General features: G+C 47.4%; 1 protein-coding gene across 7 annotated transcripts in view; it reads left to right on the top strand.

The window, feature by feature from the left end:
* The window catches only part of BRF1 (BRF1 RNA polymerase III transcription initiation factor subunit), an 86,035-nt gene that overhangs the window by 32,924 nt on the left and 37,540 nt on the right, over positions 1-15,571 (top strand). For 5 of the 7 annotated variants that reach the window (XM_064293092.1, XM_064293089.1, XM_064293091.1 and 2 more), the window contains one exon: positions 12,468-12,499. The exons of 1 other annotated variant lie outside the window; for it this stretch is intronic. In XM_064293092.1, coding sequence (XP_064149162.1) covers positions 12,468-12,499 — 32 coding nt within the window. Of the gene's footprint in view, positions 1-12,373; positions 12,500-15,571 lie in introns of all 7 variants that reach the window. One more of the 7 variants, XM_064293094.1, reaches the window with a different exon arrangement.

The following is a 15,571-nucleotide window of genomic DNA, read 5'->3' as shown; positions in this document are numbered from 1 at the left end:
ATTAAAGGGATAATCCACCAAGAAGACATAACCATAATAAGTATCTACGTACTCTAGAATACATAAAACAAACTAATGGCATTGAAAAGAGAAATTGTCAGTTCCACAATAATAGTAGGAGACTTCAACACAGTACTGTCAGTAAAGGACAGAACATCTAGAAAGAAGTTCAACAAAGATACAGAAGATCTAAAGGCTGAAATCAACCAACTTGGCCTCATAGACCCAACAGCAGCAAAGTATACATTCTTTTCCAACGCACATGGAATGTTTTCCAGGATGGACCCCTTCTTAGGTCACAAAGGAACCCTCAACAAAATCCAGAATATTGAGATAATACAAAGTATCTTCTCCGATCACAATGCCATCAAAGTAGAAATTAATAATAGAAGAGCAAGGAAAAAAAATACATGGAAACTGAATAACACCCTGCTTAAAAACCACTGAGTAATAGAAGAAATCAAAGATAGAATTAAAAAAATTCCTAGAATCAAACAAGAAAGAAAACATATCATACCAAAACTTTTGGGGGACAGCAAAGGCAGTGCTCAGAGGTCAACTTACAGCAATAGATGCACACATCAAAAAAAAAAAGAAGGGGACAAAATCTAAACATTAGCTACAGTGATGGTTAAGATTGTGTGTCAGCTTGGCTGGGCCATGATTCTTGTGTATATGTGTGATCTTTCCCATGATTTAATCTACTGTGAGTAGCCAATCAGTTGATAGGGATTTTTGGGGGGTGTGTGGCCTGGAATCGACTTGATGGCACTGGGTTGGCCTGCATCCAAATATAAGCAGATGTTCTGGCTTTTTTGCTCACCCTGGATCATGTGGCTGCCCCCTGTTTGTCTGACCTCTGGCTTTTGGGACTTGAGCCATCAGCTTATCTGCAGATCTTGGGATTCATCAATCTTCACAGCCTGAAAGGGGGAGCCCTGCCGTCTGACCTGCCGATCTTGGGTTTGCCAGCCCCTATGGCTATGTGAGTCAAGAGAAGCCTCTATCCTGATCCATGGACTTGGGAGATTCCAGCCTCTACAATTGCATGAGCCATTTCCTTGATATAAATCTATCTTTATATATATATTTATACACGTCAGTGGTTTTACTTCTTTAGAGAACCCAGCCTAAGACAGCTACACAACTCAAACAAATAGAAAGAGAACAGCAAAAGAAGCCCACAGCCACCAGAAGAAAGGAGATAATAAAGATCAGAGCAAAAATAAATGAAATAGAGAATAGAAAAGCAATAGAAAGAATCAATAAACCCAAAAGTTGGTTCTTTCAAAGGATCAACAAAATCGACAAACCATTGGCCAAACTGACAAAAGAAAAACAGGAGAGGACGCAAATAACTGAAATATGAAATGAAATGGGAGACATTACAACAGACCTAACCAAAATAAAAAGAATCATAACAGAGTACCATGAAAAACTATACTCCAACAAATTTGAAAACCTAGAGGAAATGGAAAATATCTAGAAACACACTACTTACCCAAACTGAAACAAACTGAAGTTGAAAATCTGAACAGACCCATAACAAGAGACTGAAAAGGTAATAATAATAATAACTCCCAACAAATAAAATCCCTGGTGTAGATGGCTTCACTGGAGAATTCTACCAAACATTGAGAAAAGAGCTTACACCAATACTACTCAAAATATTTCAGAACACAGAAAAGGAGGGGATACATCTAAATTCATTCTACGAAGTCAGCATAACCCTGATACCAAAATCAGGCAAAGACACCACAAAAAAAGAAAATTACAGACCAGTATCTGTCATGAATATAGATGCAAAAATTCTCAACAAAATTCCAGCGAGCAGAATTCAGCATCTTGTCAGAGAAACAATACACTACAACTAGGTGAGATTCATAGCAGGTATGCAAGGATGCCTCATCATTAGAAAATCAAAGTAACCCACCACATAAATAAAAGAGCCTCACGATCATCTCAGTTGACCCAGAAATGGCATTCAACAAAGTCCAACACCCATTCCTGATAAAAACTCTCAGTAAGATAGGTGTATAAGGGAAATTCCGCAACACAATGAAGGGCATCTATACAAAGCCAACAGCCAACATCATCCTTAATGGAGAGAGGCTGAGAACAGGAACAAGGCAAAGATGCCCTTTATCACCACACCTATTTAACATTGTGCTAGAAGGACTTTTTTTTAGAAGTCCTAGCTAGATCAGTAAAGCAAGAAGAAGAAATAAAGTGCATCCAAATTCATAAGGAAGAAGTAAACTGTCCCTTTTGCAGATGATATGATACTATACATAGAAAACTTAAAAAACTCCACAAGAAAACTACTGGAAGTAATCAAAAGTTTCAGCAGAGCAGCAGGATATAGGATAAACATACAAAAGTCGGCTGGATTCCCATACAGCAATAAAGAGAAATATGAAAAGAAAATCAGGAAAACAATACCAATAGCCCCTAAAAAGATGAAATACTTAGGAATATAAATCTAACCAAGGATGTAAAAGACCTCTATACAAAGAAAACTACAAAACACTATTGGAAGAAACCAAAAGAGACCTACATAAATGGAAAAACATATCACCCTCAGGATGGGTAGACTTAACGTTGTGAAAATATCAATCCTACCCAAAGTGATCTACAAATATAATGCAATCCTGATCCAAATAGCAACAGAATTCTTTAAAGAGATGTGAAAACTAATCAACAACTTTATACGGAAAGTAAAACGCTCTTGAAGAATAAAGTAGGAGAACTTGCACTACCTGACCTCAGAGCCTGCTATGCAGCTACAGTAGTCAAAGCAGCCTGGTCCTGGTACATCAAAGCAGCCTGGTCCTGGTACAACACAGACACATGGACCAATGGAACAGAATCGAGAGCCCAGATGTAAATCCATCCACTTAGGGATCTTCGACAGTGGCCCGGGGTGCATCAGACGGGTAGAAGATCCCATCACCCAGTGCCAGAGACGGGTAGAAGACAGTCTTTTTAACAGATGGTGCTGCCAAAACTGGACGTCTGTCTGCAAAAAAAATGAAGCAGGACCCGTACCTCACAGCATACACAAAAACTGACTGAAAACCAGACGTCTGTCTGCAAAAAAAATGAAGCGGGACCCGTACCTCACAGCATACACAAAAACTGACTGAAAACCGGACGTCTGTCTGCAAAAAAAATGAAGCGGGACCCGTACCTCACAGCATACACAAAAACTGACTGAAAACCGGACGTCTGTCTGCAAAAAAAATGAAGCGGGACCCGTACCTCACAGCATACACAAAAACTGACTGAAAACCGGACGTCTGTCTGCAAAAAAAATGAAGCGGGACCCGTACCTCACAGCATACACAAAAACTGACTGAAAACCGGACGTCTGTCTGCAAAAAAAATGAAGCGGGACCCGTACCTCACAGCATACACAAAAACTGACTGAAAACCGGACGTCTGTCTGCAAAAAAAATGAAGCGGGACCCGTACCTCACAGCATACACAAAAACTGACTGAAAACCGGACGTCTGTCTGCAAAAAAAATGAAGCGGGACCCGTACCTCACAGCATACACAAAAACTGACTGAAAACCGGACGTCTGTCTGCAAAAAAAATGAAGCGGGACCCGTACCTCACAGCATACACAAAAACTGACTGAAAACCGGACGTCTGTCTGCAAAAAAAATGAAGCGGGACCCGTACCTCACAGCATACACAAAAACTGACTGAAAACCGGACGTCTGTCTGCAAAAAAAATGAAGCGGGACCCGTACCTCACAGCATACACAAAAACTGACTGAAAACCGGACGTCTGTCTGCAAAAAAAATGAAGCGGGACCCGTACCTCACAGCATACACAAAAACTGACTGAAAACCGGACGTCTGTCTGCAAAAAAAATGAAGCGGGACCCGTACCTCACAGCATACACAAAAACTGACTGAAAACCGGACGTCTGTCTGCAAAAAAAATGAAGCGGGACCCGTACCTCACAGCATACACAAAAACTGACTGAAAACCGGACGTCTGTCTGCAAAAAAAATGAAGCGGGACCCGTACCTCACAGCATACACAAAAACTGACTGAAAACCGGACGTCTGTCTGCAAAAAAAATGAAGCGGGACCCGTACCTCACAGCATACACAAAAACTGACTGAAAACCGGACGTCTGTCTGCAAAAAAAATGAAGCGGGACCCGTACCTCACAGCATACACAAAAACTGACTGAAAACCGGACGTCTGTCTGCAAAAAAAATGAAGCGGGACCCGTACCTCACAGCATACACAAAAACTGACTGAAAACCGGACGTCTGTCTGCAAAAAAAATGAAGCGGGACCCGTACCTCACAGCATACACAAAAACTGACTGAAAACCGGACGTCTGTCTGCAAAAAAAATGAAGCGGGACCCGTACCTCACAGCATACACAAAAACTGACTGAAAACCGGACGTCTGTCTGCAAAAAAAATGAAGCAGGACCCGTACCTCACAGCATACACAAAAACTGACTGAAAACGGATCAGAGACCTAAATACAAAACCCAAAACTGTAAAGATCATTGAATAAAAACTAGGGTCAACACCAGAGGCTCTAATACACGACATTAACAAGATACAAACCATAACTAACAACACACAAACACCAGAAGGTAAGCTAGATAGCTGGGATCTTTTAAAAATTAAACATTTAGCCAAAAGAGTAAAAAGCGAACCTATAGACTAGGAAAATAATTTTGGCTATGACAAATCTGACAGAGGTCTAATCTTCTAAAATCTATAGGAAAATCCAAGACCTCTACAACAAAAAGACAAATAATCCAATTAAAGAATGGGCAAAGGATATGAACAGACACTTCCCCAAAGAAGGCATTCAGGTGGCTAACAGACACATGAGGAAATCCTTGCGGTCTCATTAGAGAAATGCAAATCAAAACTACGATGAGATACGGTCTCACAGTCTCACTTCGACATTACCGGCACCAACTAAAAAAAAAAAACAAAATAACAAATGTTGGAGAGGCTGCGGGGAGATTGGAATTCTTATGCACTGCTGGTGGAAATGCAAAATGGTACAACCATTTTGGAAAATGATATGGCGCTTCCTTAAAAAGCTGGAAATAGAAATGCCATATGATCCAGCAATCCCACTCTTAAGAATAAATCCTAAAGAAATAAGATCTGCCACACAGACAGATATATACACACCCATGTTCATTGTAGTACTATTCACAGTAGCAAAAAGATGGAAACAATCTAAGTGCCCCTCAACAGATGAATGGATAAACACGCTAAGCTACATGCACACAATGGAATACTATGCAATGACAAGGAACAATGATGAACCTGTGAAACATCTCACAACGTGGATGAATCTGCAGGGTATTATGCTGAGCGAAATAAGTCAATCACAGAAGAACAAATAGTGTTTGAGACCACTATTATAAAAACTCATGCAAAGGTTTACATACAAAAAGAAACAATCTTTGATGGTTATGAGGGACGGGAGGGGTGAGAATGGAAAAACACTAAATAGACGATAGGTAAGTGATAACTTTGGTGAAGGGTAAGACTGTACACAGTTCTGAGGATGCCAGCACAACTTGTCCAAGGCAGGGTCACGGAAGCTCCATAGACACATGCAGACTCGCTGAGGGACCGAATTAGTGGGCTGAGGGCTGGGGTCCATGGTCTCAGGCAACATCAAGCTCAATTGGCATAACATAGTTTATAAAGAAAATGTTCTACACCCTACTTTGGTGAGTAGTGTCTCTGGTCTTAAAAGCTTGCAAGCTGCCATCTGAGATACTACACTGGTCTCACCCCATCTGGAGCAAGAGAGAATGAAGAAAACCAAAGACAAGGGAAAAATTAGTCTAAAGGTCTAATGGACTACAAGTACCACAGCCTCCACCAGACTGTGTCCAACACAACTAGGTGGTGACTGGCTACCACCACTGACAGCTCTGACAGGGATCACAATAGAGGGCCCTGTACAGAGCAGGAGAAAAATGTAGAACAAAATTCTGACTCACACCCACAAAAAAGGCCAGAGAGTATGGCCCCTGCACTCCCTATTAAGTCAGTACTGAAGTCACTCCAGAGGTTTACCTACCCTTCAGCTAAAGATTAGACAGACCCGTAAAACCAAAATGAGACTAAATGGGCACACGAGGCCAGGGCAAGGGCAAGAAGGCAAGAGAGGACAGGAAACCTGGTGATGGGGAACCCAAGGTCGAGAAGGGGAGAGTGTTGACACGTTGTGGGGGTGGCAACCAGTGTCAGAAAACAGTATTTGTATTAACTTGCTCCATAAACCTTTATCTAAAATACGATAAAAATAAAGAAGAACAACAACAAAAAAGCAGAGATAGGGACCTCAATACCACCAAGAAGAAGAGATGGGAGCAGATTGTGTCCTTTGGACCTGGGGTCCCTGGGCTGACAACCTCCTAGAACCAGTAGACACAGAGGGAGAGCTATGACACCAGAGATGGCGCAAGACAGCAAGAAGCAGCAGCAGAGAAATGGCAGCAGAACCAGGAGACGGGCATGAGATGGCACGGGATCCAACCCATGGGACGAGAAAGAGCTGAGTGTCTTTGGGCAGGAGGCTTTCTGGTGCAGCGGGTTGCCTCTAGGCACTTCTCTGGGAATCCAAGGAGCTTCGTAACACTTGCCCCAGCAGGGCAGAGGCTGGGCCGAGGGGCCAAGGGCCAGAGAGGGGCCTGTCTGTGGTTGAGAAGAGGCCGTCCTGATCGACACGGACCTTCCTCCAGAGCTGACAGAGAGAAAGCCTTCCCTGTGAGCTGGTGCTCTGAATTCAGACTTTGAGGGCTCTTAACTGTGAGAAAATAAATTTCTGGTTGTTAAGGCCAAAACAGTGCGAAAATTACTGAAGAATATCGTCACTATCACATGCAATTAAATTTTGCTCACTTTTCTCTTTTATATCTCAAGAGAGATTGACTCAGGGTACAACCTAATGTTGTAGATTGAGTCCTGTTTCATTGACATAACTGCCTTTAATCCTGCCTCGTTCAGATTTTAGAGGTTAGGATTTACAACACAAAGGATAATCACATCAGATCAAAAAATGGTGTACAGCCAAACAATACTGAGAATCATGGCCTAGCCAAGTTGACACACGTTTTGTGGGGACATAATTCAATCCATAACTTTTCACCCTGTGGCCCCCCAAAATTCATGTCCTTGCCACATGTAAAACATGTTCACCCCATCATATCATAGCAGAAGTCTTAAAAAACTCCAAGTCCAGAATCTCCTGGGGCAAAATTCCTCTTAATCTGTGAAATCTAGAATACAAGTTACCTGCTTTCAAAGTACAAGTTAAACCTCTCCATTACAAATGACAGAAATTGGAGGGTCAGAAGGGATAACAGGCACCAAGTAAGTCAGCAAAACACCCTACACTAGCTCTCAAGGCTTGAAAATAATCCCGTGTTCCCTGAGACCGTTCAGGCAATGTCCAGTGGATTGCATGTTGCTGTGGTACTGAACTCCCAGTGGAGCTTCCAGACTAAGACGGATTAGGAAATTCTGAAATCAGCCAGTGAAAACCCCAGAGATCAGTCATAATGGTCTGATCCGCAGCCCATGGCAGGGATGGTGTAGGACTGGGCAGCTTTGTGTTCCGTCGTGCGTGGGGTTGGCACGAGCTGGGGGCTGGCTTGACGGCAGTTAACAGCAACAACACACCAACGTATGGTCTGTTGTAGACTTCGACCTTAATTTAAAAAATCTAATTCCAGTTTCTTTTTTAAAATATACATAGTTTTCCCCGAGTATTTTATCCTGAAAATTCTCAAACACTACATAAGGTGAAAGAATTGTACAGTGGACACCATACACCCCCCCTCCCCAAGTGTGCCGTCAGCACATGGTGGTCTTTGCTGTGCCCCAGATCTTCCCTCTCCCCACCTGCCTTGCCCCGCTCAGCCACCTTAGTTTTTGGTGCATTTCAAATACGCATACATGCATGCACTCCCGCCACCACCAGGTTTCAATATCTGCTTACAGTTCTTTTCTCCTTTCGAGGTAAAAATGACGTATAGTAAAATGCACAAATGATAAGTGTGCCTCGGATGGGCTCTAACAAAAGCACAGCCTGTGCAACCCATTCCCTCCCAAGACAGAACGTCACCGTCCCTCCGTAAAGCTCCTCGTGCCGCCCCTACCCACAGAGACAACCGCTGGAGATAGCTCCTGCCTGTCCTGGAACTACATAAATGGAGTACAGTGTGTGCGCTTAGCATGCTTTGGAGATCATCCATGTTATTGTGTGTGCTGAGCAGTAGTACTCCGTTGTGTGAATACGTGACAGTTAAACTACAGATTTTCTACTGATGGCCACTTGGATGTTTTCAGGTTGGGGCTCTTGGGAATACAGCTGCTGAGAACAACCTCGTACAGGTCTTTGGTGGACAGGTGCTTTCATTTCTCTTGGTGACTACTTAGAAGTGGAATTGCTGAGTGATGGAGTGGGCGTACGTTTAGCTTTATGAGAAGTTGCCAGGCCTTTTCCCAAAGTGGTTGTAGCACCAGCAGGTTATAAGGGTTCTGGTCGTTCCGTGTCCTTGCCAGCGTTTGGTGATGTTGTGGGTATGTGGTGCTGTGACAGTGTAATTTGCATTTCTGTGATAACTGTTGATGTTGAGTGCTTTGTCACGTGCTAATGGGCTGTTTACCTTCCTTTGTGAAGCATCCGTTTGAAACTTTCGCCCATTTTTAAAATTGGGTAGTTTATCTTTTTATCATTGAGTTTTAAGAGTTCTGCATGTATCATGGATGCTAGTTCTCTGTCAGATGTTTTGCAGATATTTTCTCCCAGTTTGTGGCTTGCCTAATCATATTATTATTATTGTCTTAATTAGATTTAGTTTTGATGACATCTAATTTACCAACCTTTTATTTTATGGCTGTTGCCGTCTGGTGTCCTGTCTAATAAAGTTTCACCCATGCCCAAGAGACCAAGATATTCTCCTGTGTTTTCTTCTCTAAGAGCTTTACAATTAAACTTTTACCTTTGGGTCTATGATCCAGCTCAAATTAATTTTGATAGATTTTAGCTTTTTTCCCCATATGGATATCCAGTTGCTCCAGCACCATCGAAAAGACCTTCCTCCACATTGGCTTGGCTTGGCACCTTTGTAAAAATCAAGTGACAAATGACTGTATGTGCAGGACGCACTGGGCTCTCTCTTCTGCTCCCTGCCGTGCTCTTGTGGTTCCTTGTGCCAGCGCTGCCTTGCGTTGATGACCGTAGCTGGGTAGTAAGCCTTGAAAGCAGCTGTGTGAGTCCTCCAGCTTTGCCGCCTTTTCAAGATTGCTCTGGATATTTTAGGTCCTTTGCATTTCTGTATAAATTTTAGCTTTGGGTTGCATTGATTCTGTAGATTTGGGGGCATTGTCATCAACATGGAGTCTTCCAGTTAATAAAATGGCACGTATATCTATTTATTTAGCTCTTTTAAAAATTCTGTCAGTAATGTTCTGTAGCTTTTAATATACAGGTATTATACCAATTTTATTAAACATATGTCTGTTTTATATTTTCTGATGATATTGTAAATGGAATTGTGTTATGTCTTTTGCTGCTAATATATAAAAATGTAAAATACAATTGATTTTTGTATATTAGCTTTGTGTCCTGTGACCTTGCTAAATGCACTTGCTGGTTCTAGTAGTTGTTTTGGGGATTCCTTAGCATCTCCTATGAGAACAATAATGTTGTCTGTAAATAGAGACAGTTATACTACTTCCTTTCTAATCTTTATCCTTTTTGTTTTCTTTTTCTTGCCTTATTGCATTTGTTAGGATATCTAGTACAAGCGGTGAGACTGGGTGTATCTTTGCCTTGTCCCCAATCTTGGGGGAAAGCATTTGCCATCGCACCACTCAGTAGGATGTGAGCTGTGGGTTGTTTGTAGTTGTCCTTTATCAGATTGAGCAAGCTTCTGTCTGTGTCCAGTTTGTTGAGTGTTTTTATCATAAATGGGTGTTAGATGTTTGTCAGGTGCTTTTTCTGCATCTTACAGTAATTACCATACTGTTTTTTTCCCCTTTGTTCTGTTCATAATAGTGAGTTATATGGATTAAATTTCGCTTGTTAAACCAAACCTGCACTCGTGGGATCAGCCTGTTTCCTCACAACTTGACCCTTTTTCTGTATCAATGCATCGCGTCAGCTAGTGCGTTTAGAAGATTTCGCGTCTGTGTTCCTAAGGGACATTGGTCCAGGGTTCATCTTTACGTAATGTCTTTGGTGGGGTTTGTATCAGGATAATGTGTGCCTCATAAAATGAGTTGATGTTGTTTTCTGAAAGTGAAAACCATAGTCATTTCTTCCTTAAATGTTGGTAGAATTCACCAGGGATACCACATAAGCTGGAGTTTCTCTGTAGGAAAGTATTTGGTTAAATTTAATTCTCTCGATAGATACAGACTACTCAGATTCTTTTATGTCAGTTTTGACAAATTGTATTTTTCAAGGAATATGTCTGCTTTGTAGAAGTTGTAAGGTTTGTTTGCATGAAGTTTTTCATGCTCTTGGCTCATTATCCGTGTGATGTTACAGGGTCTACAGCCATTACTGCTCATTTCTGTTCCCCTGTTGCCTCAATCAGTCTAGCAAGGGTTGGTCAATTTTGCAGATCTTTACAAAAAACAAACTTTTAGCTTTGTTAATGTTTTCTGTGGTTTGTCTTTTTTCTGGATCATTATTTATGCTCATACCTTTAGTGCTGCCTTTGCTCCTGTTTCCCTGCAGCACCCTCCTTGGCCTGCCCCCCGCCCCGCTCCTGGCCTCCCCTCCGCATCTGCCTGCAGCTCCCCCCCTTGGCCTCCCTCCCCATCTCCCTGCAGCCCCCCTCCTGGCCTGCCCTCCCCATCTCCCTGCAGCACCCCCCTCCTGGCCTGCCCTCCACATCTCCCTGCACGCCCCCGCCCCGGCCGGCCCTCCCCGTCTCCTTGCAGCCCCTACCTCCTGGCCTGCCGTCCCCACCTCCCTGCAGCCCCCTCCCCGGCCTGCCCTCCCCATCTCCCTGCAGCCCCCCCTCCCCGGCCTGCCCTCTCCATCTCCCTGCAGGCCCCCCCTCCTGGCCTGCCCTCCCCATCTCCCGGCAGGCCCCCCTCCTGGCCTGCCCTCCCCATCTCCCTGCACGCCACCCCTCCTGGCCTGCCCTCCCCATTTCCCTGCAGCCCCCCCCCCGGCCTGCCCTCCCCGTCTCCCTGCAGCCCCCCCTCCTGGCCTGCCCTCCCATCTCCCTGCAGTCCCTCCTTGGTCTGCCCTCTCCATCTCCCTGCACGCCCCCCGTCCTGGCCTGCCCTCCCCATCTCCCTGCAGGCCCCCCCTCCTGGCCTGCCTTCCCCTTCTCCCTGCAGCTCCCCCCTGCTCCTGGTCTGCTCCTGCTCCTAGATCCCTGCCATAGCCCCTCACTGTTTGGTCCCACTGCTCTCCCCGCTGCAGCCCTGCCTGGTGTGTTGGTCTCTGTTGTGGTGTGGCCTGTCTCACATCATTGCCCTTCAGCGTGGGTGAAGCTCCTTAAAGGCTGAGGGAAAATGTGCCTGCGTTCACCCCTCAATGCCCACGTTGGAGACGTCTGGGGTTTGTGTAAGACCGTAGTACTCTGGAGCTTTCTTCCTCTGTGATGTGTCTGAATCCCTGGGGTTTTCCCCTGGGCACGTGGTCTGGGACTTGTAATCAGCACCACCCAGCTGTCTCTACTAGTGACCAGCTGAGGCCACAGCAGAGCCTTGGATGGCACTGATCTTAAGGTCACCTGACAAGTTGCTTCTGTCACTGCCTGTGCTTTATCTTTTTGCTCACGTACACCGTTTTTTTTTTTTTTTACACCATCAGAGCCTTGAGTCGGGTAGGACATCTTCTCAGTACTGTTTATGCATCTGCTCAAAAGAGGCCTGGTCCCATGCCAGCATCCCAATGGCTGTTCCCTGGAGTGACAGCACTGTGCGTGGTATCTGCCAGGGTGCCCCAGTGTCTGTGTGTCCCTCCGTCTCCCCAGGAGACCGTGGGCCCTGTGTGGGGGAGGGCCCATGCTCACGTATATCTTCTGTCCCAGGAGACTCATAGACTGAGACTGAGTGCGTCCACCTATTTCCCTGTGGGGTCAGCCCACACAAGACTCCTTGTGGTGGTGGCCCTGATTGCAGAGATGCCGCTCGTGTAGGCAGGGCTTCCTCTCCAGGCCTGGGCTGAAAAACCCCGCGTTCCTTTTCCCTCTTGTCCTGGTCAGGGGTTCACAGAGGTCTCCCTCCCCTGGCACGGGGGCACGGGGGGTTCTGGTCAGCCTGGCGCTGCTGCCTTACTCTCAGTCATGACCAGTTGCTGGACTTGGACTTAGCAAACCCGAAGGCCCTGCTCGCTGGTTGTGCCGTTGCTGCTTCTTTAGAGTGTCCGGGTGACTTGTGCTTCCACCTGCTGCGGTGCTCCTTGACTCCTGCTCCAGACATGCTCCTGGACCTCAGTGATCTGCTCCAGGTACACCTGATTTCTCAGCTTGAGGACAAACACGCCCTCATACTGCAGGGCCCAGATATGTCCACACATTGCAGGAGGGTGGGGACAGACATGTCCTTACATCACGGGGCCCTGAGGGCGCAGGGGACAGACATGTTCATACATCATGGGGGCCTGAGGGCACAGGGGACAGACATCTGTACTTTGTAGGAGGGTGGGAACAGACAGATCCACATGCCACGGAAGCCTGAGGGCACAGGGGAGAGACACACCCTTACACTGTGGGGGCCTGAGGACACGGGACAGACGTCTGTACACTGCAGGAGGGTGGAGACAGATACATTGTTATACCACGGGGGCCCTGAGGGTGCATGGGACAGACATGTCCACACACTGCAGGAGGGTGGAGACATGCTACCCACACACCATGAGGGCCTGAGGGCACGGGGGACAGCCACATCTGTGCATGATGGGTGCCAGCCTGCTTGTCCCAGGGCAGAGCCTCAGTCAAGTTAGAGGGGCTTGCTAGCATAGCAGAACTGCCCAGGCAGAGGCCTGTTTTAAAACTGGCACATGGGGTGGGGGGCGGTTTGCTGCCAATGGAAATACAGGGCGGAGGTGTTCCTGGTGGGCCAGAATTTCCCAGCTGTGGACAAGCTGAGAGGCCCAAATGCACAGTTGTTCTAGTCAAGGGAGAGGCTTTAAAAGAAAATATTGGATTCAGATGTATGCATTTTAAAGTACTATAAAATACTTCATTTGTAGTCTGTTTAGAGAAACTTATTTCTGGTACCAGGAGAAAGTACCTTTCTGTGGAGTCTCCCGCCCCCAACGACTGAACACGGTGGTGCCCACCACAGGGGGACGCCTGCCGGGCAGACGCGGGTGAGCTGCATCAGGGAGTACCACGATGAGCCAAGTGTGCCCCCGGCGGCTACGGTGGCTGTGCGGTGGGCAAGTTGGGGTCTGGGCCTGCAGTCTTGGGGAGGCCCAGCCTGCAGTAACAGCTTGGCCATTGAAAACTAACATGACACAGCGTGCAGGTGCACACAGGTCTCTCCTGGATTTCAGACCCAGAGAGACTCGGTCCAGAGCCCTGCCTGTGGGGGGGCGTGTGCGCCATGGTAGCCACCAGCAGTTACACTTCTGTCGCAAGCAGACCGTGCCTTGTATTTTTGTTCTCCCAGCTGTCTTTTTAAATGGCATCTCTCAGAAGCGCTTGCTGAAATACTCTGTAGCCAAGCTAAAAATAACCTATTGGAATTGTGAGAATCCAGTGACCGCATTTTGGAATGCTCCAGGGCTTGGGTCAGGGCAGGGCCAGGAGACCTCGTTTCCAGCCTGGGTGGCTTCACAGTGAAGACAGGAGAAGGCTGGGGACAAGCCAGCGGCTCCACAAGTTGCTGGGCCCTGCTCAGGAGGGCGGGGAGCTTGCTCTGGTATTTCCTCCCGTCCCAGGAGGGGAACAGGCAGGGCTGCAGACGCCTAGCCTTCGCCAGCCACCCTCACTGAGGCTGCACGACACAGATCGTGAGTCTCTGCGCCAGGCGTGTCAGTGTTACCGTCTCTAACCAGTGAATTAGTGATACTAAGACGCATTAGCATTTCTGGAAATAGCTGCGTGCACGTTAAACGCACAGCCTTTTTATTTCTCAGTTTTGATTAGAGAACCCTTTCATGCAGCCCCCAGGTGCACGCTCACAAAGCTGTTCTGTGTCCGACTCGTTAGTGTGAAGTCTGATGTGCCGGGCAGGCTGGGGCGCCCTGTCTTGTGAGGGTGGGGGGCAGCAGAAGCGACCTCCTCGCAGCAGCTGAGTGGTTCTGCTCTAGTCTGAATGGAGGGATCAGGCTAGAATGGCCAAGACACGGAGCCCAGCGAGGAGCTGGCACAAGTGCTGTGTCACAGCACGCTCTTACACGTGCAGACACACGGATGCGCATACGCACTCATACGCACACATTTACACCCCCACGCGTGTACAGCTACATGCACACAAACACGCACGCATGTGCACACTGATGTACATGTGCACACGTGCACTTTGGCAGGCAGGCCTAGGGGACTTGGTCCTCCTGAGGCCCCAGGGCTCCTAGACTCCAGGAACTGTGCTGTGAGAGGCCAGAATTCCTTCAGAAGGCACGACCCATAAGCCAGGGCCGTAATGATGGAGGGCTCCTTGTGGAGCTTTCAGGAAGTATCTCGGAGGAGATATAGAGGCCTAGCCAGATGGGGTGGACAGCGGATAAGCTGGGCAGGCAGTCCGACCTAACGTGGTGCCACCCAAGGACCCCCTCCCACCTATCACACCGAACTTGTACCACTGCGTAGTGCCCCAGCCTCCTGGAGTCAGCAGGTTCCTCTGTGCACTGTCTGGGAGGGGTGTCACGTCCTGGGACACCGCAGTGTGGATGGCATGAGCACCAGCTCTGATGGCTGCCCCTGCACGTCTTCTCTGTGGCCTGTGTGGGTGCCAGGCCAGGGCCCTCGTCCAGGAGGCCATGGACTGGACTTGGTCAGGTGAGGCAAGGGAGGCTGGGAGGCAGGGCCACCATGTCTGTGAGTCTCAGGGAAAAGGAGTGTAGCCCCTTGGGCTTAGGTGAGCCCGGGGTGAGGACAAGGTGACAGCCAGCAGGTAAACAAGAGGTGCGGCCGTCCCAGGCTGAGGCAGGGACACACAGGCCCTCGGCACAGGGTTGGGTGGGAACCTATGCCTCCCACGTCACTGCCTCTAGCCACCCTGTCCAATGGCCCCTTCCATTCCCCTGTCCACTTGGAGGCCCCTTCCCACCACTTCCACACCTTCTGTTCGCCAGAGTCCGCTGATGGGCCTCGCCAGCTGCCCTGGTCGGTGGTGAAAAGCCCCTCACCAGCTGCCGTGGTGCTCCTGACTGGGGTCTGCACCAACACCTGTACCCCTAAGCTGCCATTGTCTCCCTGAGGATCTGCTAGCCCTTGAGGCTGCCCCTCCCAGTCCTGACCTTGTCTGTGCTGCCTACAGCCCAGCAGGCTAGGGCCAGGGAGGGAGCAGACGGAGGCTACTGAGTCAGGGATAGCAGGCTCCTCAGTGCTCTGGGGACTGCCCCAGGCAGTGG

This window comes from Loxodonta africana, chromosome 10 (assembly GCF_030014295.1).
Source record: "Loxodonta africana isolate mLoxAfr1 chromosome 10, mLoxAfr1.hap2, whole genome shotgun sequence".
Lineage (NCBI taxonomy): Eukaryota > Metazoa > Chordata > Mammalia > Proboscidea > Elephantidae > Loxodonta > Loxodonta africana.
This window is presented reverse-complemented; position numbering and strand designations above follow the sequence as displayed.